At 41.2% G+C, this 26,310-nt stretch overlaps 1 protein-coding gene across 2 annotated transcripts in view; it reads left to right on the top strand.

Moving 5' to 3' along the window:
- The window catches only part of NLRC4 (NLR family CARD domain containing 4), a 93,367-nt gene extending 87,770 nt beyond the window's left edge, over positions 1–5,597 (top strand). For both annotated transcript variants that reach the window (XM_073557515.1, XM_073557516.1), the window contains 3 exons: positions 3,630–3,722; positions 3,801–3,968; positions 4,375–5,597. In XM_073557515.1, the coding sequence (XP_073413616.1) occupies positions 3,630–3,722; positions 3,801–3,968; positions 4,375–4,706 (593 nt within the window). In that variant the 3' untranslated portion in view covers positions 4,707–5,597. The remainder of the gene's footprint in view (positions 1–3,629; positions 3,723–3,800; positions 3,969–4,374) is intronic.
- Positions 5,598–26,310: the final 20,713 nt, after the last annotated feature.

Genomic DNA, 26,310 nt, shown 5'->3' with positions numbered 1-26,310 from the left:
TTTTGCCTTCAGAACTGCCTCAATTCTTCGTGGCAGAGATTCAACAAGGTGCTGGAAGCATTCCTCAGAGATTTTGGACCATATTGACATGATGGCATCACACAGTTGGCGCAGATTTGTCGGCTGCACATCCCTGATGCGAATCTCCCGTTCCACCACATCCCAAAGATGCTCTATTGGATTGAGATCTGGTGACTGAGGAGGCCATTTGAGTACAGTAAACTCATTGTCATGTTCAAGAAACCAATCTGAGATGATTCGAGCTTTATGACATGGCGCATTATCCTGCTGAAAGTAGCCATCAGATGTTGGGTACATTGTGGTCATAAAGGGATGGACATGGTCAGCAACAATACTCAGGTAGGCTGTGGCGTTGCAACGATGCTCAATTGGTACCAAGGGGCCCAAAGAGTGCCCAGAAAAAATTCCCCACACCATGACACCACCACCACCAGCCTGAACCGTTGATACAAGGCAGGATGGATCCATGCTTTCATGTTGTTTACGCCAAATTCTGACCCTACCATCCGAATGTCGCAGCAGAAATCGAGACTCATCAGACCAGGCAACGTTTTTCCAATCTTCTACTGTCCAATTTCGATGAGCTTGTGCAAATTTTAGCCTCAGTTTCCTGTTCTTAGCTGAGAGGAGTGGTACCCAGTGTGGTCTTCTGCTGCTGTAGCCCATCTGCCTCAAAGTTCGACGCACTGTGCGTTCAGAGATGCTCTTCTGCCTACCTTGGTTGTAACGGGTGGCAATTTGAGTCACTGTTGCCTTTCTATCAGCTCGAACCAGTCTGCCCATTCTCCTCTGACCTCTGGCATCAACATGGCATTTCCGGCCACAGAACTGCCGCTCACTGGATTTTTTTTCTTTTTCGGACCATTCTCTGTAAACCCTAGAGATGGTTGTGCGTGAAAATCCCAGTAGATCAGCAGTTTCTGAAATTCTCAGACCAGCCCTTCTGGCACCAACAATCATGCCACGTTCAAAGGCACTCAAATCACCTTTCTTCCCCATACTGATGCTCAGTTTGAACTGCAGGAGACTGTCTTGACCATGTCTACATGCCTAAATGCACTGAGTTGCCGCCATGTGATTGGCTGATTAGAAATTAAGTCTTAACACACAGTTGGACAGGTGTACCTAATAAAGTGGCCAGTGAGTGTATATATATATATATATATATATATATATATACACTATATGTTTTGTATCTAATAGTATAACAATGTTAATGTGCACATACACCCTAGATCTAATATAGCAACGGCCCTCGGTCAAATGTACAATACAAACAAAAAAAGGAAAATGAACCGAGATTACGGTCGGTCAATGAATGAATCCCCAAAATCCTGAAAAATCATGCAATAAGATTCCAAAGAAATCACAAGAAAATCACAAAAATCACAAAAGGAGTCCTATACAAAATGTGATGTAGTGATGCCATATAGATATATATAGAGAGGTGTTTAGGATAAATTTATATAACATATACTGTGCAGACCTAAATATAATCCATATACATTAGTAAAGTGCATGTACCGATAGGTTCATAGTCATAGTCAAAATGACAACTAAAGGTTAATCCTGTAGGTAACACCAGCTTTGCATATGGATATATATTTTAGTAAAGTGCATGTGCGAATGAATCCATAGTCATGATTAGATGGCAAACAAAGGTAAATCCTAATGTATATGTGCAGCGTAATTGCATCAGAGGAGCGCCACAGGCAAATACAATTCTAGGATGTATTAACAGAAGCATACAGTCTAGATCACGTGAAGTCATTATCCCCCTCTACTCCTCTTTGATCAGACCTCATCTAGAATACTGTGTCCAGTTTTAGGCACCACATTTTAAAAAAGACGTCAACAAATTGGAGCAAGTTCAGAGAAGAACGACCAGAATGGTGACCGGTCTACAAACCATGTCCTATGAGGAACGGTTGCAGGATTTGGGAATGTTTAGCTTGCAAAAGAGAAGATTGGGAGGAGACTTAATAGCTGTCTACAAATATCTGAAGGGCAGTCACATTGTAGAAGGATCATCTTTATTCTCATTTGCACAAGGAAAGACTAGAAGCAATGGGATGAAACTGAATGGGAGGAAACACAGATTAGATATTAGAAAAACTTTTTGACAGTTAGGGTGATCAATGAGTGGAACAGGCTGCCACGAGAGGTGATGAGTTCTCCTTCAATAGAAGTCTTCAAACAGAGACTGGACAGACATCTGTCTGGGATGATTTAGTGAATCCTGCTTTGGGCAGGGAGTTGGACCAAATGGCCCAAAAGGTCCCTTCCATCGCTACCATTCTATGATTCTAAAGCTGTCATTAAAGACATGTTACATGGTCAACTGTAATCAATGAAAACAAAATGAGTACCTTGACTCATGAAGTGTGCAGTTTGCATCGATATGCGCATATTGATGGGCACATATCAAAGTGGGCACATATCGATTTCTAGTTATTATTAGATCACCTGTACCTTAGGCAGGTCTCACACATCAGTTTTTTGTTAGGTGTGCTATCCTATACGTTTTTTAGAGAGATAATAAACCCATTACAATAATTGTGTCTCTGATCATTTGTCCATGCAAAAAAAACCTGGATACATTTCGTACTTTGATCTATGTTGTGGATCAAACTGGCAAGTCAATGGAGTGAAAAAAATATGGATATCACAAGGATTTTTCATATAAAAATGGATTCAACAAGGACTGTAAAAACTGACACATGGACTGAGAATGGGTCCAGCTCACTAAAATCAACATGGACTATTTTTCAGGTATGAGAAAAAAAATCTGTATTTGGAAGCCACCTAGAGTTCAACAATGAGGATTCAGTGTTCAGACTTATACCCAAGGTCTACCATAGGAGAGATGATGCCAAAGACTTGGACTAAAACACTGATGATTTCAGTTAAACATCCTTTATGCTTCTTTTACACATAAGGGAAGATTTAGTAATCTTGGAAGTGAAATATATGGAATGGAAATGTATGAGAAAGCTTAAAGGGGTATTCTCAAGTTTGAAATGTATTCCCTATCAGTAGGGTAGGGGATAATGTTCCAATCGCTAGGGGTCTGATAGCTGGGACAACCTCTAACCTCGAGATCTAGGGCTCTGAATATTTCTGGCATAAACACTTTTTATCACACCATGTTATATTACATGTCTCAGTATAAAGCTACCCTCCCCCAAAAGAATGCACACTTGATATCCTGCTGCATTTCTTGTACAGCCCCCATAGATTTAATTGGGAATTTTCCAAGACTGTTGAGTGGAGGTATAATTTATAACTTTAAGGCTCTAATGTAAACTTTGTCATAGCTTTCACCCTACCATGTGTTGTTATATGTGGTAGAGAGGACTTAGGCCCCGTCAGTAACCATAGTCCAGTTTCATGTGCAACCTCTGCCTTCTTAATGCTACCCCCCTGCTATTTAACGACAATTATAATTAAATTATCTAATTACAGTAAAGTTGATAAAATTAAACTGTATTGTGGTCTAATCACTAAATGATAATTTTAAGGACATGTGACAATCTATGATGTACATACAATGTATGGAATAATTAAAATTACCGTATATGTATATTTTACTACTATTATTTTTACAGCAAACATTCTAACAAAGTTCACCAACCTTGAAATACTTGATTTGTCTGATAACTTTTTGGAAGGTGATGAGGAGTTATCACTGGAAACTTTTGGTAAGTACATACAGTACATGTATTGTTATTTAAAGTCATGAAAAACTGTGATGCCAAACTTAAAAAATCTTTTTACAGGTCAAACCTTGACTCATCTGCCATCACTAACAACATTATTACTTCCTGGAGGCACAAATGTTAAGTGTGGCCTGGGCACACTGATAAATCACCTTAAAGGACTCCCGAGACTGACCAAACTTGGCTTTAGAAGGTGGTACATGACGGATGATGATGTGACTGAGTTAGGTGAGTTTATCTACAACATTTTTACAGTTTCTGTGTAGTGATTTTTCTCAGTAATGACAATGTGTAACAAACTGTCTCCGCTGCTAAAAATCATAAACCCCTTCTTGCAGCTTCCCAATATTATTAATATTAACATTTGCTCTTTTGGCTTTTTCCTCTCTGTCTTCCAAAAGTCATAGCTTTCTCTTTGTCTGTCTCTCTCTCTCTCTCTCTCTATCTATCGCTCTCTCTCCCTCCACACTGGCCCGTTTTGAAAAAAAAAAAGGTGTTAATGACCCCTCTTAAGTGTAATGCTAACTACATAACTGTGCTTTGGTAAAACAGCAATATTTGCTAAAAAAAAATGTGTGTTTGTATAAATAAAACTTTGAAATAACTTTTCTAATTTTACTTCTTTTCTTTACAGCGAAACATTTTCTGAACGGTTTTGGACAGATTTCGTTTATGGACCTATCACATAACAGTGCAAGTAGTGATGGCTGGACCTTACTCATTCAAGCCCTTCAAAGTCTCAAGAACTTGAAACATTTTGATCTCAGCACACAGGCAATATACAACCCAATTGGTGGTGAGGTCCACACTCTGTGCTCCATAGTGGAGTTGCTACCATGTTTATCATCATTGAAACTAGATAACTGGGAGCTTGATTATATGGACATAGGTAAAATGAAGAATGTGAAATTGATTCACAGAGAAGGTGAAAAATTTCAACATTTTTTCCTTGTCGAAAAAAAATGAAAGATGCAAGGAAGAAAAACCCTGCGAGAACCAAGTCCATGATCATGTATAGCGCCACTGGGAATGTTCATTTTGTTTTCCTGTATTCTCTCATGATTTTTTTTCTTCAAATTGGAGAGGATGAGCACATGTCCATCTGTCATCTCAATTGTCTGCAGCACCTAATCTCTTGCCTCAGCAGCCACAGTCCAAACATACGCAAAATACCAGACCACATATTACCACCTCATAGCGACCTAATAATACCACATACAAGGGACAAATAATACCACCACACCATGGCCAGACCACATATTACTACCCCACAGTCACTGAATAATATCACACACAGGGGATAAAAACAGTCACACCATGACCAGACCACATATTACCATCACACAGTGACCGAACAATACCACATAAAAGAAAGAAATTCCACCACACTATGGACAAGATCACATATTACCACCTCATAGTGACCAAATAATACCACATACAAGGAACAAATATCACTACATAATGACCACATCACATATTACAACCACATTGTGACCGAATATTACAATACTGATCATTAATAAAAACCACAATACTAATAACACTAATATTACCACTGGTGATATTATACACAGTAGTTCAGTATATAGTTTCAGTATTCAGGTAATGCAGTGATCACCAGAGAGATTATACATCCTGGGCCCCTTTACTTAGTAATGTCCCCATCCTGGGTTCCTTTATTTAATAACGTCCCCATCCTGGGCCACTTTTTATAATATCACCATCCTACCTCCCTATGTTGCCCCAGCATGGCCCCCTATGTCCACTTTAATAATGTCCCTTATGTCTGTCCCTATGTCTACTACCCTGCCCAATCACAGAGAAATAGAAAATAAAAATTCTCACCTTTCTGCACTCCTCCGGTGTCCAGTTGTGGCTTCATATTTGGCATGATAGTTAAAATGGCCATCGAATGCAGGAGGGACAGGCTGCTTTGCTCTGTGACAGGCCGCGCACTGATGTCACACAGTGGTAACATTGAAAGGTCGCCTGCCTTTCAAAGGCCGCAGGCATCAGCATGCTGCCTCTGATAGGCAGGCTGCCATTTAATGTCACTGCTATTTGATGTCAGCCAGTCTGACAGTCCAAGTTGTCACAATCAGCATTAAAAAAACAACCGGAAATGGAGAGTGTTCCTGAGCCTATGCAAATTGATGTAATCCGTAAACCTCTCTCTGCCGTATAGAAGGACAGAGACTCTATATGTCTATTGTGCCATCAACTGTTCTATTAAAAGAACCATAGTCTTCACAAATGCCAAGACTGAAAGCGATTTAGACCTTTTTGAATGGCCAGATCTGGTTATGCAGACCATCTCATCTGTAATGCAAGATAAAGTGTAACGAATGGAAGCGGAGGCAGAGATGGTGAGGTTCACATTCATTTTTTATTTTTAAAGTGGAACCTCAGGACCACGGTCAGGGGGCTCCGAAGGGGGCGTAACTAGTGAGCCCCGGGTACCCGTAGTAAAGTCCCTCAGACAGGATCAGAATGGAATACCCGGAAGACACAGGTGCCACCTCCAGTTAGACCCTGGACACATGGCAGCTGTCCCAGCGGGACCAAAAGGGATAACAGAAACAATGGTCCGTAATGAGGCAGGTCCTGGAACTGGGTAGTTGGTAGATAGCAGGCTCCAGTAACCTTGTCACAGTCCTCGGACTCGGATGACTGTCGGCGGAACGGGATGGCTTTTGAACAAATGATTGCAGAGATAGCCAGGGTTATCAGGATGCAGATAATCTGTGGAGACAGATAGCATGAAAGAATGCACAGAGACTGCAGACGCAGCGCAGACAGGTTAGCAACAGAACCTGATGAAGCAATGGTAGATACTATGGAGGAGAGGCCAGAAATCATAGCCAGTGTGCTGCCATTGGATAATTACCAGATTTTGAAAAATGCACGCTGTCCCTTTAAGAAGCCAGGGGAACACGCGCGCGTGCTCTAATAGCTTTGCTTAGAGAGCTGCTGGCCGGACGCCAGGAGCTGGAGGAGGGGAGGGAGCAGAATGCTGAGAAGCAGCATTGGACACACAGGGAGCCTGAACGGGAGGCAGCGGCAGACCGGGGCGCAGAGCCACAATGGGGACCGGGTGTAACATAAAGGCAGTCACCATCATCTAAATTTGCTGTTCCCATCCAAGTCATAATTGGGAGCAAAAAAATGCAGTGTTCTGCCATGTTAGATTCTGGAGCAGGAGGGAATTTCATTGACTTACAATTCACACTTGATGATAACAATGATAACATTGCAAATAGGACTATATCCAAGCCAATCGATATGGAAACTGTGGATGGATTATGTTTATCATATCGACCTGTTACTTACAAGGCAATTTATCTGGAAATCTGTATTGAACTGAATCATCATGAAGCAGTTAGATTTCATCTTATTTCACCTCCAAAATTTCCAGTTATTCTAGGAATTTCCTGGTTTTCAATCCATAGCCCATCTATCAACTGAGCATCGAGGACCATTACCTTTCCCTCTGAATACAGTAAGAACAATTGCCATGCTAGTGTATCTGTTTCCAAACAAATTTCCGAGATTTCTTATCAGAATTTTGATAAACTACCACCTCAGTAACGACTGCCTCCTCATCATCCTTACGACTGTCCCATGGAATTGTTTCCTGAAGCGTCCATTCCATTTGGGTGAATTTACAATCTTTCTGAGCCAGAATTAAAGGAATACCTAGACGAAAATTTAGAAAAAGGCTTTATTCAACCTTCTTCTTCGCCAGCTGGAGCTCCCTTGTTTTTTGTAGAAAAGAAGGACTCAACCCTGCAGCCATGTATTGATTATAGAGAAATCAATAAAATTGCCATTAAGAATCACTACCCACTCCCTTTAATCCCTCAGTTGCTAGAGGGACTGCATTCTGCTAGAAATTTTACCAAACTCGATCTAAGAGGGCTTTTAATCTCATATGAATCCGCCAGGGAAATGAGTGGAAAACTGCCTTTAGAACTATAGACATTTTGAATATCTGGTTATGCCTTTCGGCCTTAGCAATGCCCCTGTCACCTTTCAGCACTTCATCAATGATGTTTTATGAGATTTGTTTGATCGATTTTTTGTTGTTTATCTCAATGACATTCTTATATTTTTAAATACCTTGGAGTAGCATCGAAGACATGCCCAGTTAGTCCTGGAACATCTTCAGGAAAATCATCTCTATATCAAACTTGAAAAATTTGAATAGGAACAAGCAAGAACTCAATATCTGGGAAATATCATCTCCCCAGAAGGTCTGAGCATGGATCCCAGTAAAATCCGAGCAGTAGTTGACCGGTCTACCCCAAGAAATTTAAAAGATGTTCAGCGCTTTATGGATTTGCAATTTCTACAGAAGATTCATTAAAAACTTTTCAAAAATCATTTTACTAATTACTTCACTCACAAAGAAAACCAAAGTCTTTTTTTGGTCTCCTGAGGCACAAGTGGTATTGACAAAATAAATACACTTTTTACTTCTGCACCATTACTTGTCCATCCAAATCCTGAACTGCCATTTGTTGTTGAAGTAGATGCCTCAGACTCTGATGTGGGAGAAATTTTATCACAGTGAGTTGGAGAATGAATGCAGCTTCATCCTTGTGAATTTCTTTCTCATACCATGTCATCTGTAGAAGAGAACTATGACCAGGGGTGAACCTAGCCTCTCTGCTGCCTGAGGCGAACAGCAAAATAACATCCCACCCGCACATGAAGTAAATTTTTATATCTATATTGTAAAACTGAGTACAATAGTGGACATTTTGATTTAGATAAATAGAAAAAAAGGTGTCCAAACACAAGGATGTCAGCGCCATCACACGCACATACAAGAACAACACAGAAGTATCCAGAACAAGGGTCATTAATGGCAATAATAGACCTTGCACAGGGCCGGACTGAGACAAAAATGCAGCCCTGCCACACAAATCCCACCAGTCCACAAACTATAACACTCATCAGCACCTATCAGTGAATTTTTGCTATACAGTTAGGTCCATATATATTTGGACAGAGACAACATTTTTCTAATTTTGATTCTAGACAACCACAATGAATTTTAAACAAAACAATTCAGATGCAGTTGAAGTTCAGACTTTCAACTTTCATTTGAGGGTATCCACATTAAAATTGGATAAAGGGTTTAGGAGTTTCAGCTCCTTAACATGTGCCACCCTGTTTTTAAAGGGACCAAAAGTAATTGGACAATTGACTCCAAGGCTATTTTATGGACAGGTGTGGGCAATCCTTTGTTATGTCATTCTAAATTAAGCAGATAAAATGCCTGGAGTTGATTTGAGGTGTGGTGCTTCCATTTGGAAGGTTTTGCTGTGAAGGAACATGCGGTCAAAGGAGCTCTCCATGGAGGTGAAACAAGACATCCTTAAGCTGCAAAAATGGAAAAAACCCATCCGAGAAATTGCTACAACATTAGGAGTGGCAAAATCTACAGTTTGGTACATGCTGAGAAATAAAGAAAGCACTGATGAACTCATCAATGCAAAAAGACCTGGGCACCCACGGAAGACAACAGTGGTGGATGATCGCAGAATAGTCTCCATGGTGAAGAGAAACCCCTTCACAACAGCTAACCAAGTGAACAAGACTCTCCAGGAGGTAGGCGTATCAATATCCAAATCTACCATAAATAGAAGACTGCATGAAAGTAAATACAGAGGGTTCACTGCACGGTGCAAGGCACTCATAAGCATCAAGAATAAAAAGGCTAGACTGGACTTTGCTAAAAAAATCTAAAAAAAAGCCAGCACAGTTCTGGAAGAACATTCTTTGGACAGATGAAACCAAGATCAACCTCTACCAGAATGATGGAAAGAGAAAAGTATGGCAAAGGCGTGGTACAGCTCATGATCCAAAGCATACCACATCATTTGTAAAACACAGCAGAGGCAGTGTAATGGCTTGGGCATGCATGGAGAGAAAGAAAGAAAGAAGAAAGAAAGAAACAGAGAGAAAGAAAGAACAGAGAGAAAGAAAGAGGAGACAGAAAAAAAGAACAGAGAGAGAAAGAAAGAGGGGACGGAAAAAAGAACAGAGAGAGAGAAAAAAGAAAGAGGGGAAATAAAGAACAGAGAGGGAGAGAGAAAGAAAGAGGGGAAAGAAAGAATGAACAGAGAGAGAAAGAAAAAGGAAGAAAGAGGGGAAAGAAAGAACAGAGAGAGAAAGAAAGAAAGAAAGAAAGAAAGAAAGAAAGAGAAAGAGGGGAAAGAAAAAAGAGAAGGAAAGAAAGAGAAAGAAAGAAAGAAAGAGGGGAAAGAAAGAACAGAGAGAGAAAGAAAGGGGAAAGAAAGAACAGAGAGATAGAGAGAAAGAAAGAAAGAAAGAACAGAGAGAAAGAAAGAGGGGACAGAAAAGAGAACAGAGAGAGAAAAAAAAGAAAGAGGGGAAAGAAAGAACAGAGGGAGAGAGAAAGAAAAAGGGGAAAGAAAGAACAGAGAGAAAGAAAGAAAGGGGAAAGAACAGAGAGAATGATAAAAGAAAGAAAAAGAACAGAGAGAGAAAAGAGTGGACAAAAAAGGACAGAGAGAGAAAAAAAGAAAGAGGAGAGATAAAAAAAGAAAGAGGAGAAAGAAAGAACAGAGAGGGAGAGAGAAAGAAAGAGGGGAAAGAAATAAAAAACAGAGAGAGTGAAAGAAAGAGTGGAAAGAAAGAACAGAGAGAGAAAGAAAGAGGGGAAGGAAAGAAAGAACAAAGAGAGAGAAAGAAAGAGAAAGAAAGAACAGAGAGAGAAAGAACAGAGAGAGAGAAAGAAAGAATATAAAGAAAGAAAGAAAGAAAGAGGGGAAAGAAAGAGAACAGAGAGAGAGAAAGAAAGAAAGAACAGAAAGAAAGGAAGAACAGAGAGAGAGAGAGAAAGAAAGAACAAAGAGAGAAAGAAAGATTAGCGAGAGAAAAAAAGATAACAGAGAGAAAGAGGGGAAATAAAGAGAAAGAAAGAAAAGAGCAAAAGAAAGAACAGAGAGAAAGAGAAAGAAAGGGGAAAGAAAGAACAGAGAGAGAGAAAGAGGGGAAAGAAAGAACAGAGAGAAAGAAAAAAGAAAGAAAACGAACAGAGAGAAAGAAAGAACAGAATGGAAAGGAAGAACAGAGAAAGAAAGAACAGATAGATAAAGAAAGATTAGAGAGAGAAAGAAAGAATGCAGAGAGAAAGAAAGAGGGGAAATAAAGAGAAAGAAAGAAAGAACAGAGTGAAAGAACGAACAGAGAGAAAGAGAAAGAAAGGGGAAAGAAAGAACAGAGAGAGAGAAAGAAAGAGGGGAAAGAAAGAACAGAGAGAAAGAAAAAAGAAAGAAAAATAACAGAGAGAAAGAAAGAGTGGACAGAAGAAAAGAACAGAGAGAGAGAGAAAAAAGAAAGGAGAGAGAAAAAATGAAAGGAGAAAAAAAGAACAGAGAGGAAAAGAGAAAGAAAGAGGGGAAAGAAATAAAAAACAGAGAGAGAAAGAAGGAAAGAAAGAAACAAAGAAAGAAAGAGGGGAAAGATGGGAAAGAAAGAACAGAGATTGAGCAAAAGGAAGAAATAAAGAGAGCGAAGGAAAGAAAGAAAGAACAGATAGAGAAAACAAGAGGGGACAGAAAAAAGAACAGATAGAGAGAGAGAAAAAAAAGAAAGAAGGGGAAAGAAAGAACAGAGAGGGAGAGAGAAAGAAAGAGGGGAAAGAAAGAACGGAGAGAGAAAGAAAGAAAGGGGAAAGAAGAGAGAATGAAAAAAGAAAGAAAAAGAACAGAAAGAGAGAAAGGAGTGGACAGAAAAAAAGAACAGAGAGAGAGAAAAAAGAAAGAGGAGAGACAAAAAAAGAAAGAGGAGAAAGAAAGAACAGAGAGGGAGAGAGAAAGAAAGAGGGGAAAGAAATAAAAACAGAGCGAGAAAGAAAGAGGGGAAAGAAAGAGAACAAAGAGAGAAAGAAAGAACAGCAAGAGAAAGAAAGATTAGCGAGAGAAAGAAAGAAAGATTACAGAGAGAAAGAAAGAGGGGAAATAAAGAGAAAGAAAGAAAGAAAGAACAGAGTGAAAGAAGGAGAAAGAAAGGGGAAAGAAAGAACTGAGAGAGAGAGAAAGAAAGAAAGAGGGGAAAGAAAGAACAGAGAGAAAGAAAAAAGAAAAAGAACAGAGAGAGAAAGAAAGAGTGGACAGAAAAAAAGAACAGAGAGAGAGAAAAAAGAAAGAGGAGAGAGAAAAAAATAAAGAGAAGAAAGAAAGTAGAGAGAAAGAAAGAGGGGAAAGAAATAAAAAACAGAGAGAGAAAGAAAGAAACAGGTGAAAAAAAGAACAGATAGAGAAAGAAAGAGGGGGAAGAAAGAGAGAAAGAACAGAGAGAGAAAGAAAGATGGGAAAGGAAGATGGGAAAGAAAGAAAGAAAGAAAGAAGAGAGATTGAGAGAAAGAAAGAAAGAAAGAAACAGACAGAAATAACAGAACAGAGAGAGATAGAAAGAGGGGACAGAAAAAAAGAACAGAGAGAGAGAAAAAAAGGGGAAAGAAAGAACAGGGAGGGAGAGAGAAAGAAAGGGGAAAGAAAGAACAGAGAGAAAAAGAAAGAGGGGTAAGAACAGAGAGAGAGAAAGAAAGAGAAAGAAAGTACAGAGAGAGAGAAAGAACAGAGAGAGAAAGAAAGAAAGATGGGAAAGAAAGAGAACAGAGAGAAAGAAAGAAAGAAAGAACAGAAAGAAAGGAAGAACAGAGAGAGAGAAAGAAAGAACAGAGAGAGAGAAAGAAAGATTAGAGAAAAAAAAGAAAGATTGCAGAGAGAAAGAAAGAGGGGAAATTAAGATAAAGAAAGAACAGAGCAAAAGAAAGAACAGAGAAAAAGAGAAAGAAAGGGGAGAGAAAGAAAGAGGGGAAAGAAAGAACAGAGAGAGATAGAAAGAGTGGACAGAAAAAAAGAAAAGAGAGAGAAAAAAAAGAAAGAGGAGAAAGAAAGAACAGAGAGGGAGAGAGAAAGAAAGGGGGAAAAATAAAAAAACAGAGAGAAAGAAAGAAAGAGTGGAAAGAAAGAACAGAGAGAGAAAGAAAGAGGGGAAAGAAAGAAAGAAAGAGCAGAGAGAGAGAAAGAAAGATGGGAAAGAAAGAAAGAACAGAGAGAGAGAAAGAAATGAAGAACAGAGAGAGAAAGAAAGAGAAATAAAGAAAGAACAGAGAGAGAAAAAGAACAGAGAGAGAGAAGGAAAGAATAGAGAATAGGAAGAAAGAAAGAAAGAAAGAAAGAAACCAGAGAGAGAAAGAAAGAACAGAGAGAGAAAGAAAGATTAGAGAGAGAAAGAAAGATTACAGAGAGAAAAAAAGAGGGGAAATAAAGAGAAAGAAAGAACAGAGCGAAAGCAAGAACAGAGAGAAAGAGAAAGAAAGGGGAAAGAAAAAACAGAGAGAGAAAGAAAGAGGGGAAAGAAAGAACAGAGAGAAAGAAAGAAAAAGAACAGAGAGAGAAAGAGTGGACAGAAAAAAAGAACAGAGACAGAGAAAGAAAGAGGGGACGGAAAAAAGAACAGAGAGAGAGAAAAAAGAAAGAGGGGAAATAAAGAACAGAGAGGGAGAGAGAAAGAAAGAGGGGAAAGAAAGAATGAACAGAGAGAGAAAGTAAAAGGAAGAAAGAGGGGAAAGAAAGAACAGAGAGAGAAAGAAAGAAAGAAAGAGAAAGAGGGGAAAGAAAAAAGAGAAGGAAAGAAAGAGAAAGAAAGAAAGAAAGAGGGGAAAGAAAGAAAGAACAGAGAGAGAAAGAAAGGGGAAAGAAAGAACAGAGAGATAGAGAGAAAGAAAGAAAGAAAGAACAGAGAGAAAGAAAGAGGGGACAGAAAAGAGAACAGAGAGAGAAAAAAAAGAAAGAGGGGAAAGAAAGAACAGAGGGAGAGAGAAAGAAAAAGGGGAAAGAAAGAACAGAGAGAAAGAAAGAAAGGGGAAAGAACAGAGAGAATGATAAAAGAAAGAAAAAGAACAGAGAGAGAAAAGAGTGGACAAAAAAGGACAGAGAGAGAAAAAAAGAAAGAGGAGAGATAAAAAAAGAAAGAGGAGAAAGAAAGAACAGAGAGGGAGAGAGAAAGAAAGAGGGGAAAGAAATAAAAAACAGAGAGAGTGAAAGAAAGAGTGGAAAGAAAGAACAGAGAGAGAAAGAAAGAGGGGAAGGAAAGAAAGAACAAAGAGAGAGAAAGAAAGAGAAAGAAAGAACAGAGAGAGAAAGAACAGAGAGAGAGAAAGAAAGAATATAAAGAAAGAAAGAAAGAAAGAGGGGAAAGAAAGAGAACAGAGAGAGAGAAAGAAAGAAAGAACAGAAAGAAAGGAAGAACAGAGAGAGAGAGAGAAAGAAAGAACAAAGAGAGAAAGAAAGATTAGCGAGAGAAAAAAAGATAACAGAGAGAAAGAGGGGAAATAAAGAGAAAGAAAGAAAAGAGCAAAAGAAAGAACAGAGAGAAAGAGAAAGAAAGGGGAAAGAAAGAACAGAGAGAGAGAAAGAGGGGAAAGAAAGAACAGAGAGAAAGAAAAAAGAAAGAAAACGAACAGAGAGAAAGAAAGAACAGAATGGAAAGGAAGAACAGAGAAAGAAAGAACAGATAGATAAAGAAAGATTAGAGAGAGAAAGAAAGAATGCAGAGAGAAAGAAAGAGGGGAAATAAAGAGAAAGAAAGAAAGAACAGAGTGAAAGAACGAACAGAGAGAAAGAGAAAGAAAGGGGAAAGAAAGAACAGAGAGAGAGAAAGAAAGAGGGGAAAGAAAGAACAGAGAGAAAGAAAAAAGAAAGAAAAATAACAGAGAGAAAGAAAGAGTGGACAGAAGAAAAGAACAGAGAGAGAGAGAAAAAAGAAAGGAGAGAGAAAAAATGAAAGGAGAAAAAAAGAACAGAGAGGAAAAGAGAAAGAAAGAGGGGAAAGAAATAAAAAACAGAGAGAGAAAGAAGGAAAGAAAGAAACAAAGAAAGAAAGAGGGGAAAGATGGGAAAGAAAGAACAGAGATTGAGCAAAAGGAAGAAATAAAGAGAGCGAAGGAAAGAAAGAAAGAACAGATAGAGAAAACAAGAGGGGACAGAAAAAAGAACAGATAGAGAGAGAGAAAAAAAAGAAAGAAGGGGAAAGAAAGAACAGAGAGGGAGAGAGAAAGAAAGAGGGGAAAGAAAGAACGGAGAGAGAAAGAAAGAAAGGGGAAAGAAGAGAGAATGAAAAAAGAAAGAAAAAGAACAGAAAGAGAGAAAGGAGTGGACAGAAAAAAAGAACAGAGAGAGAGAAAAAAGAAAGAGGAGAGACAAAAAAAGAAAGAGGAGAAAGAAAGAACAGAGAGGGAGAGAGAAAGAAAGAGGGGAAAGAAATAAAAACAGAGCGAGAAAGAAAGAGGGGAAAGAAAGAGAACAAAGAGAGAAAGAAAGAACAGCGAGAGAAAGAAAGATTAGCGAGAGAAAGAAAGAAAGATTACAGAGAGAAAGAAAGAGGGGAAATAAAGAGAAAGAAAGAAAGAAAGAACAGAGTGAAAGAAGGAGAAAGAAAGGGGAAAGAAAGAACTGAGAGAGAGAGAAAGAAAGAAAGAGGGGAAAGAAAGAACAGAGAGAAAGAAAAAAGAAAAAGAACAGAGAGAGAAAGAAAGAGTGGACAGAAAAAAAGAACAGAGAGAGAGAAAAAAGAAAGAGGAGAGAGAAAAAAATAAAGAGAAGAAAGAAAGTAGAGAGAAAGAAAGAGGGGAAAGAAATAAAAAACAGAGAGAGAAAGAAAGAAACAGGTGAAAAAAAGAACAGATAGAGAAAGAAAGAGGGGGAAGAAAGAGAGAAAGAACAGAGAGAGAAAGAAAGATGGGAAAGGAAGATGGGAAAGAAAGAAAGAAAGAAAGAAGAGAGATTGAGAGAAAGAAAGAAAGAAAGAAACAGACAGAAATAACAGAACAGAGAGAGATAGAAAGAGGGGACAGAAAAAAAGAACAGAGAGAGAGAAAAAAAGGGGAAAGAAAGAACAGGGAGGGAGAGAGAAAGAAAGGGGAAAGAAAGAACAGAGAGAAAAAGAAAGAGGGGTAAGAACAGAGAGAGAGAAAGAAAGAGAAAGAAAGTACAGAGAGAGAGAAAGAACAGAGAGAGAAAGAAAGAAAGATGGGAAAGAAAGAGAACAGAGAGAAAGAAAGAAAGAAAGAACAGAAAGAAAGGAAGAACAGAGAGAGAGAAAGAAAGAACAGAGAGAGAGAAAGAAAGATTAGAGAAAAAAAAGAAAGATTGCAGAGAGAAAGAAAGAGGGGAAATTAAGATAAAGAAAGAACAGAGCAAAAGAAAGAACAGAGAAAAAGAGAAAGAAAGGGGAGAGAAAGAAAGAGGGGAAAGAAAGAACAGAGAGAGATAGAAAGAGTGGACAGAAAAAAAGAAAAGAGAGAGAAAAAAAAGAAAGAGGAGAAAGAAAGAACAGAGAGGGAGAGAGAAAGAAAGGGGGAAAAATAAAAAAACAGAGAAAGAAAGAAAGAGTGGAAAGAAAGAACAGAGAGAGAAAGAAAGAGGGGAAAGAAAGAAAGAAAGAGCAGAGAGAGAGAAAGAAAGATGGGAAAGAAAGAAAGAACAGAGAGAGAGAAAGAAATGAAGAACAGAGAGAGAAAGAAAGAGAAATAAAGAAAGAACAGAGAGAGAAAAAGAACAGAGAGAGAGAGAAGGAAAGAATAGAGAATAGGAAGAAAGAAAGAAAGAAAGAAAGAAACCAGAGAGAGAAAGAAAGAACAGAGAGAGAAAGAAAGATTAGAGAGAGAAAGAAAGATTACAGAGAGAAAAAAAGAGGGGAAATAAAGAGAAAGAAAGAACAGAGCGAAAGCAAGAACAGAGAGAAAGAGAAAGAAAGGGGAAAGAAAAAACAGAGAGAGAAAGAAAGAGGGGAAAGAAAGAACAGAGAGAAAGAAAGAAAAAGAACAGAGAGAGAAAGAGTGGACAGAAAAAAAGAACAGAGACAGAGAAAAAAAGAAAGAGGAGAGAGAAAAAAAGAAAGAGGAGAAAGAAAGAACAGAGAGAAAGAAAGAGGGGAAAGAAAGAAAGAGCAGAGAGAGAGAACGAAAGAATGAGGGGAAAGAAAGAGAACAGAGAGAAAAAGGAAGAACAGAGAGCGAGAAAGGAAGAACAGAGAGAGAAAGAAAGAAAGAACAGAGAGAGAAAGAAAAAACAGAGAAAAAGAAAGAAAGATTAGAGCGAGAAAGAAAGAGGGGAAAGAAAGAACAGAGTGAAAGAAAGAACAGAGGGAGAGAGAGAACAGAGGGAGAGAGAGAGAAAGGAAGAGGGGAAACAAAGAAAGAAAGAACAGAGGGAAAGAAAGAAAGAAGTGAAAGAAAGAGAGGAAAGAAAGAACAGAGAGAGAGAGAAAGAAAAAAAAGAAAGATTAGACAGAGAAAGAAAGAACAGAGAGAAAGAAACATTCTATAAAGATACTACAGCAGCCCGGCTCCATTGCAGTGCGCACTTGAGCCTCCAGATGCAGGATATATCATGATCCGCTCATATGGCCGGCATCCCAGAGTCCATGGCAATCCCGCTGTCCACACTGTCAGAGGAGGACACGTTGATGGATCTGAAGCATTCCCTGAAGTGCCTCCATGTATCCATCACAATCTCCTTCCGAAATTACCTAATTTCCAGTTAGCTTCTAGCAAGTCACTTCCGGTGGAACGTCATGTGCGAATATTATAGTGCTCCTCGGGCTCCGCCGTGTACTCCTGTGTCCACGGGAAAAGTAAGCTCCCAGCCGGGGCAGAGGGGCAGACTCTCTCTCAAAATTGGGACTGTCCCGCTGGGAGGTATGGATGCTCCCCACCATACACCTTATACACGTATGGCTCTGCACACCTTATACACACACGGTTCCGCTTTTTATGCCTCGTACACACAAGGCTCTGCTCTGTACACCTCGCACACACGGCTCCACTCTGTTCACACATGGCTCCACTCCATAAAGCTTGTACACATGCGGCTTTGCTCCATACACCTCGTACACTTGCGGTTCCACTCCACACACGTGGCTCTACTCCGTACACATGGCTCTGCTCCGCTCCATACACACACGGCTCTGCTCCGCTCTGTACACACACGGCTCAGCTCCGTACACTTCCTACATGCAAGGCTCCGTTTTGTACGCCCCATACACACACAGCTCCACTTCGTACAACCCTTACACACGCGGCTCGGCTCCGTACACCCCGTATACACGCAACTCCGCTCCGTACACCTCGTACACACGCGGCTTCACTCCGTACACCTCGTACACATGTGGCTCCACTCTGTACACTCATGGCTCCACTCCGTAAACCTCGTACACATGCGGCTCTGCTCTGTACACCTTTTACACACATGGCCACGCTCTGTACTCCTTGTACACACATGGCTCCGCTTCATAAACCTTGTACACATGCGGCTTTGCTCCATACACTCCGTACACAGGCGGTTCGGCTCCATACACTTCGCACACAGCACACAGCTCCACTCCATACACATGTGGCTCCACTCTGTACGCACACGGCTCCACTCCCTACACACACGGCTCTGCTCGGTACACCCCGTACACACGCAGCTCTGCTCTGTACACCCCGTACACACACAGCTCCACTCCGTACACCCCGTACACACACCGCTCTGCTCCGTACACCCCATACACATGCTGCTCCGCTCCATACACCTCATACACACGTGACTCCACTCTGTACACCTCGCACACACATGTGTTATGAGCTCATTTTCTGCTCCACCAGTTGAGATTTCTTCCGTTCTCCCTCTGGTGGTGACAGGAGGTAGAGTGGTTGGCTTAAGTGGTAGTGATTTGCCACCTGGTGAGGAAGATAACGATTGGATCTCTGGAGGATCAGAATGGATATGAGACAGCCGACGCCCTATCCCAGTGCTGGTGATTCAGTCTCTTCTCAGGTCTAGGACACAGCTCTGTTCCAGTCTTCTTAAGATAAGTTTGTTTTTTGCAAATGTTCACACTTGCTCTTGGTGGTCATTTCAGTTTTTTGTGTGGTCAGCCAGCCCGGCTGGGCTATGCTGAATTTCCACACTTATTTGCCAAATTGTCTTTTTGGTCCCTTATTAGATTGGCTTCTTTTTGCTCTGTCTCAGAATATTTCAGAGTGCTGATATAGTGGGAGAAGTCTAGTGACTTCAGGGTTAATTTTGCTATCAGTTGTGTTGGACATTTTTGTAGGGTTTTTTGGCAGATTGCAGGCAGTATCTTTCCTTTTCTGTCCTTTCTAGTTAATTTGGCCCCATCGTATGCTCAGCCTATTTTCCTGCCTTTGTTTGTGTTTTCATCTTGTCTAACCGTCAATACACTGAGGCATCTAGGACCACTGTAGGAACGCTCCACGACTGCTGCTAGTTGCATGTTAGGATCAGGGGTCTGCAGTCTGCATAGTTACCAACCTCTTTGGTTTTCTGAGACTTAGCTTGTTTGTTTTTTATTTCCTCCTCGGCTACCCGTTCATAACAGAATCACCAGCCATACCGCAGATTCTAGGGTACTCAAAAGCAGGGAAAAAAAAAAAGGAAAAAAAAAAGTGTCAGAATTTTTTTTTTTATATGTATTTTTTCCTCTTTTTCTCTGGGGCCGTAGGAGGATTTTTTTTTCTTAATGGAGATTAAGCAATTGTCTGATCGTGTGGAGCAGCTCGCTGCTGAAGTGCAGGGAATTTCCGCCTATCTCGCTCAGTCACATGCTGTTGAACCCAATATCCCTACTCCTGATGTGTTTTCTGGGGATCGGTCTAAATTTTTAAATTTTAAGAGTAATTGTAAATTATTTCTTGCTTTGAAGCCTAACTCGTCGGGAAGCTCTGCGCAGCAGGTTAAAATTGTCATCTCCTTGCTGCGCGGCGATCCCCAGGATTGGGCGTTTTCTCTGACACCTGAAAATCCTATTCTGACTAATGTGGATGCATTTTTTCAGGCCTTGGGGTTGTTGTATGATTAACCTAATTCCGTTGATCAAGCTGAGAGAACCCTGTTGGCATTAAACCAGGGTCAGGATCCTGCAGAGTTATATTGTCAAAGATTCCGAAAGTGGGCAGTCCTTACTACATGGAATGATAGTGCATTGGCAGCCCTCTTTCTGAAAGGTTTATCAGAGACCGCAAAAGATGTTATGGTGGGATTTCCTGTTCCCTCTGGTCTGGATGGCTCTATGGCATTAGCCATTCAAGTTGATCGGCGTTTACGTGAACGTAAAAATACACGGGAGGCGCTGCCACCTTTTGAACAAATGTCTGAACTTATGCAATGTGATGGGGTTTTGTCTAGGGCGCAACGTCGGGAGTTTAGAAGGCGTAATAAGCTGTGTTTTTTCTGTGGAGACGCCTCTCATACTATTTCTGTCTGCCCTAAATGAGAGGAACGTTTGCACACACATTTGCTGTGGGCAGTATACAACCTAAGTTCCTTTTGGCAATTATTCTGATCTGCTCCTTGTCCACATTTTCCACTAAGGCTTTTGTGGATTCAGGAGCAGCTCTGAATCTGATGGATTTGGACTTTGCTAAATTATGTGGTTTGTCCATGACGCCTCTGCAGAAGCCTATTCCTTTGAGGGGTATTGATGCCACTCCTTTGGCGGAGAATAAACCTCAGTTTTGGACCCAGGTGATAATGCGAGTTGCCCTAGACCACCAGGAAAATTGCAAATTTTTGGTGCTGCATAATTTGCATGATACTATTGTTCTGGGGTTCCCCTGGTTGCAAGCTCACAACCCAGTTTTGGATTGGAAATCTGTGTCTGTGGTGAGTTGGGGTTGTCAGTGTGTTCTTAGGGACGCTCCAGTTTTCTCCACCTCTCCTCAGTATCACGATATTCCTGATTATCTGGCTGAATTCTCTGATGTATTTAGTGTGAGTAAGTCTGCGTCTTTGCCCCCTCATAGAAGTTATTACTGTGCAATTGAGTTGATGCCTGGGTGTAAATTTCCCAAGGGTCGGCTTTTTAACTTATCTGTACCCCAACATGATGCTATGCGATCCTATATTAAGGAGTCGTTGGAGAAGGGTCATATTAGACCATCTTCGTCACCTTTAGGTGCTGGGGTTTTTTTGTGGCCAAGAAAGATGGTTCATTAAGACCGTGTATTGATTATCGTTCCCTTAACAAGATGACCGTTTAATATCAGTACCCGTTACCTCTGATGTCTGATTTATTCTCCAGAGTTAAGAGTGCCTGCTGGTTTACTAAGCTTGACCTCAGGGGGCGTATAATCTTATTCGCATCAAGCATGGGGATGAATGGAAGACGGCATTTAATACTCCGGAGGGACATTTTGAGGACCTGGTGATGCCTTTTGGGCTCTCCAATGCCCCTTCTGTCTTCCAGTTCTTTATGAATGATATTTTCCGAGACTTTGTGGATAAGTTTTTGATCATCTATCTGGATGATATTTTGATCTTTTCTAGTGATTGGGATCCCCATGTGGCACATGTCCAGACTGTGTTTCGGATTTTGAGGGAGAATTCCCTGTTTGTTAAGGGATCGAAATGTCTCTTTGGTGTATAGATGATTTCATTTTTGGGATTTATCTTATCTCCATCGACTATTGAAATGGACCCGGCCAAGGTACAGGCCATTTATGATTGGGTTCAGCTTACTGTACTTCTTTGAAGGCTCTTCAGAAGTTTTTGGGTTTTGCTAATTTCTATTGTAAATTTATAGGTAATTTTTCTAGTATTGTCAAACCACTGACTGATCTGACCAAGAAGGGAGCTGATGTGCTGAATTGGTCTCCTGAGGCTGTTTCAGCCTTTCAGGAGCTTAAGCGGAGGTTTACTTCAGCTCCAGTTTTACGGCAACCTGATGTCTCACTTCCATTTCAAGTGGAGGTAGACGAGTAGACGATTCTGAGATTGGTGCAGGAGCTGTTTTGTCCCAAAAAACCCTGTGACTTATAAGATGAATCGTTGTGCCTTCTTTTCTCGAAAGTTCTCCCCATCTGAACGCAACTATGACGTGGGGAAGCGGGAATTGTTGGCCATGAAATGGGCATTTGAGGAGTGGAGACATTGGTTGGAGGGAGCTAGACATCAATTTGTGGTCCTCACCGATCAAAAGAATCTGACTTATCTGGAGTCGGCCAAACTCTTGAATCCTAGACAGGCTAGATGGGCCTTGTTTTTCACGCGTTTTAATTTTGTGGTCTCTTTTCTTCTGGGCACTAAGAATGTTAAGGCAGATGCCCTTTCTAGGAGTTTCTTTGCTGATTCTCTTAATGTGACCGAGCCTACTACTATCCTGGGTGAGGGGGTAGTTCTTTCTGCCATTTCGCCCGATTTGAGATGCACCCTAGAAGAATTTCAGGAGGATAAACCTGAGCGTTGCCCTATGGGAAGATTGTATGTTCCTGACCAGTGGAGAAAGAGAGTGATGTCTGAAGTCCATTGCTCCGCATTGGCTGGTCATCCAGGTATTTTTGGTACCAGAGATTTGGTGAGTCGGTCGTTTTGGTGGCCTGCCTTATCTCGTGATGTCAGGAATTTTGTACAGTCCTGTGGGACTTGTTCTCGGTCTAAACCCTGTTCTCATTCTAGTGGGTTGCTGATGCCCCTGCCAGTGCCCAAGAGGCCATGGACCCATATCTCAATGGATTTTATTTCTGATCTTCCTGTTTCTCAGAGAATGACTGTTATCTGGGTAATTTGTGATAGATTTTCGAAGATGGTCCATCTTGTACCACTCCCAAAGTTGCCATCTTCCGCTGAGTTGGCACCCTTGTTTTTACAACAGGTGGTTCGGTTACACGGGATTCCTGAGAACATTGTGTCCGATAGAGGGGTCCAGTTTGTTTCCAGATTTTGGAAAGCCTTTTGTTCCAATCTGGGAATTCAGTTATCCTTCTCCTCTGCGTTTCATCCCCAGACCAATGGACAGACTGAGAGTACAAACCAGACCCTGGAGTCTTATTTAAGATGTTTTATATCTGCTGATCAAGATGATTGGGTCTCATTTTTGCCCTTGGCCGAATTTGCGCTGAACAATAGAGCTAGTTCTGCCACCTTGATGTCACCCTTTTTCTGTAATTTTGGGTTTCATCCTCGATTCTCTTCAGGGCAAGTGGAATCTTCGTCCTGCCCAGGTGTGGACACTGTGGTTGTTAGAATGCAGCAGATATGGGACCAAGTGGTGGATAAATTGTCACTCTCTCAGGAAAAGGCCCAGCGTTTTTCCAACCGGCATACGACCATTGGTCCCCGGTTTAAAGTGGGTGATATGGTTTGGTTGTCATCTAAGAATATTCCTATGAATGTTGAATCTCCAAAATTTAAGCCAAGATTTACTGGACCTTATAGGATTTTGGAGATTCTTAATCCTGTTTCTAGTTAGTTTGGCCCCATCGTTTGCTCAGCCTATTTTCCTGCCTTTGTTTGTGTTTTCATCTTGTTTAACCATCAATACATCGAGGCGTCTAGGACCACCGTAGGAACGCTCCACGACTGCTGCTAGTTGCGTGTTAGGATCAGGGGTCTGCAGTCTGCATAGTTACTAACCTCTTTAGTTTTCTGAGACTTAGCTTGTTTGTTTTTTATTTCCTCCTGGGGTACCCGTTCATAACACACATGGCTCCACTCTGTAAACCTCGTACAAATGCGGCTCTGCTCTGTACACCTTTTACGCACGTGGCCACGCTCTGTACTCCTTGTACACACATGGCTCCACTCCGTAAGCCTTGTATACTTGCGGCTTTGCTCCATACACCTCGTACACATGTGGTTCCACTCTGTACACCTCGCACACACGTGGCTCTGCTTCATACACATGCGGCTCCACTCCATACACACACGACTCCACTCCGTATACACACGGCTCCGCACCGTACACCCCGTGCACATGCTGCTCCCCTCTGTACACACGCGGCTCCGCTCTGTATACCTCGCACACACGGCTCCACTCAGTACACACATGGCTGCACTCCGTAAACCTCGTACACATGAGGCTCTGCTCTGTACACCTTTTACACATGTGGCCATGCTCTGCATGGAACAAAACACCACGATCTTCTCCTCAATGACTTCTTCAATCTCTTCCAGTTCCATCTAGGCCTTGGTGATCAATCTCAATGGATTTTATTATGGACCTAACTCCCTCAAAAGAAATGACTGTTATCCTTGTTGTGGTGGATTGGTTCATAAAGATAGCCCATTTTATTCTGACTAAAGGAATTCATACTGCTGAACAAACCGCGAAATTAGTGGTCAAAGAGGTATTTATGCTGCATGGAATTCCTGACATTGTCATTTCTGACAGAGGTGTTCAGTTTACATCAAGATTTTGGAAAACCTTCTGTACAGTGTTAGGAGTTAATGTCAATTTGTATACTGCCTTCCACCCACAATCCAGTGGCCACACTAAAAGAACAAACCAAACCCTTGAACAATACCTGGCTGTTTTATTTCTAACCTACAGGATGACTGGGTGGATTATCTACCAACAGCAGAATTTGCCTATAATAACTCTAAACACAGTTCTACATTCCAAAGCCCATTTTTTAATAACTATGGCTTGCATCCAGTATTTATTCCTAATCTTCTATTTAATACTTCAGGTCCTGCTGTTACAGACTTGCAAAGTTGCATAGAGCAAAAAACCTGACCTGCACCTCCATATAGTATGAACAGGTGCCTACTGCAATGAACACATAACTTGCAAAAAGGAGGAACGCAGCAGCACTCTCTAGAGACCACAAAATCTATCATAATTGCTGAGTAAACTGTAATAAAAAGTAATTTTTTTTTACTTTTTATTAGAGTTTACTCAGTAATTATGACAGATTTTGTGTTTGCATGTGTATTGGTCTCTACAGACTGCTGCTGCATTCCTCCTTTTTGCAAGTTATGTTTTCACTGCTGTAGGCACCTGTTTATATGGAAGTGCAGGTCAGGTTTTTGTTATATGCGGTTATCCATTAGATGTTGTTGCCTCCTACTTTCTGATTCTTGTTCAGTGTTGCTGACTCCTCTCTACTATACAGTGGGGAAAATAAGTATTTCATACAATGCTGATTTTGCATATTTTCCCACCTAAAAGGAATGGAGAGGTCTGTAATTTTTATCGTAGGTGCCTTTCAACTGGGAGAGACAGCATCTTTAAAAAAATACAGAAAATCACATTGTGTGATTTCTACATAATTAATTTGCATTTTATTGCACAAAATAAGTGTTTGATTCAATGGTCAAACAGAACTTAACATTTGGTACAGATTGCAATTGCAGAGGTCAGATGTTTCCTGTAGTTCTTGAACAAGTTTGCACACACTGCAGCAGGGATTTTGGCCCACTCTTTCATACAGATGTTCTACAGATCTTTCAGGTTTCAGGGCTGTCACTGTGCAACACTGAGTTTCAGTTCCTTCCAAAGATTTTCTATTGGGTTCAGGTCTGGAGTCTGGCTAGGCAACTCCAAGACCTTGAAATGCCTAAAATACTGTGCAGTCATCCTATCCCTTTTGCCTAAGTTTGATGTTTTCCCCACCATGCTTCACAGTTGGGACGGTGTTATTGGGGTTGTACTCATTCTTCTTCCTCCAAACGCGGTGAGTGGAGTTAACACCAAAAAGTTCTATTTTGGTCTCATCTGACCAAATGTTAGGCTGGCGGAACACACCAAATAGTAAAGATGTTAATGAGGTGCTCTCGCAGCCTGGGGTCCACCGTGCAGTGATGGAAACTGCTGCTAGACAATGACGGATACGATATAACAGGTGGAAACCGGGCACCAGCAGGTAACCACTGAGCCGGTGCTTGCAAGAGCGGACTCTGTTACCTCACAGAGTCCGCACTAGCCGGCATATAACTGTGCCCTGTTAAGCTTCACAGGACACGACTGGGAGTAGTACACCACACAGAGCAGATGCTACAACTACCCTGGCGGTCGCCACTAACCAGCGTGAGAACAGTGCTGGAAAGCACTAGTAACTGCGCACAGCACTGCACGGATAGCCACTGTGGTAACTGCGGAGTTGAACCTGAACGCACTCCCTCACGCATCTACCCTCACAGGACTTGCTCCAGCCAAGAATTCTCCCCGAGGACCACTCTATGTGAGGAGAGTGGCAACGCAACCAGGGAACTCCTAGGAGAACCTGATGGATGCCCTCATGCATAATGAGGAGAGACAAGGTCTCGTGGTGGGACAGAGACAGCGAGACCCTAAGAGGAGCAGTCTGATGTGTGATTTGTGAGGGTAGTGTCGAGTCATTCACCACCCTGATGGTAACGGTGTGAAGTAGCAGAACCAATGTGACTGCATGCCGTTGGGTGAAGGCTGAAGACATAAAATTGCCCTCTGCCCCGGAGTCCACGCAAACCTCTACCACCAATGTGGAAGAACCACACTCTAACGTCCCTTTAAAGGACAGCTTGGAGGAGACAGTTTCAGTGTCTAGTAGGCCTCCTCCGATTACCACTAGATGCTGGTGTTTCCCGACCACTGTGGGCACCTGTTAGCCAGGTGACCAGGCTGTCGACATTGGAAACAAAGCACGGGGGCGCACACCGAGCGAGACTTGGAGTCCGTGCGAGACACCTCCATGGCCTCAGAAGGCTCGATCCGGGAATTTAGAGAAGGTTAGAGCCAATCTAACCCTCAATCTGGACTGGGA

The sequence above is a fragment of the Dendrobates tinctorius genome, unplaced genomic scaffold (assembly GCF_039654945.1).
Source record: "Dendrobates tinctorius isolate UK_male_01 unplaced genomic scaffold, ASM3965494v1 ptg000250l, whole genome shotgun sequence".
Lineage (NCBI taxonomy): Eukaryota > Metazoa > Chordata > Amphibia > Anura > Dendrobatidae > Dendrobates > Dendrobates tinctorius.
Note: the sequence above shows the minus strand (reverse complement) of the source record. Positions and strands in the feature narration are given on the sequence as shown.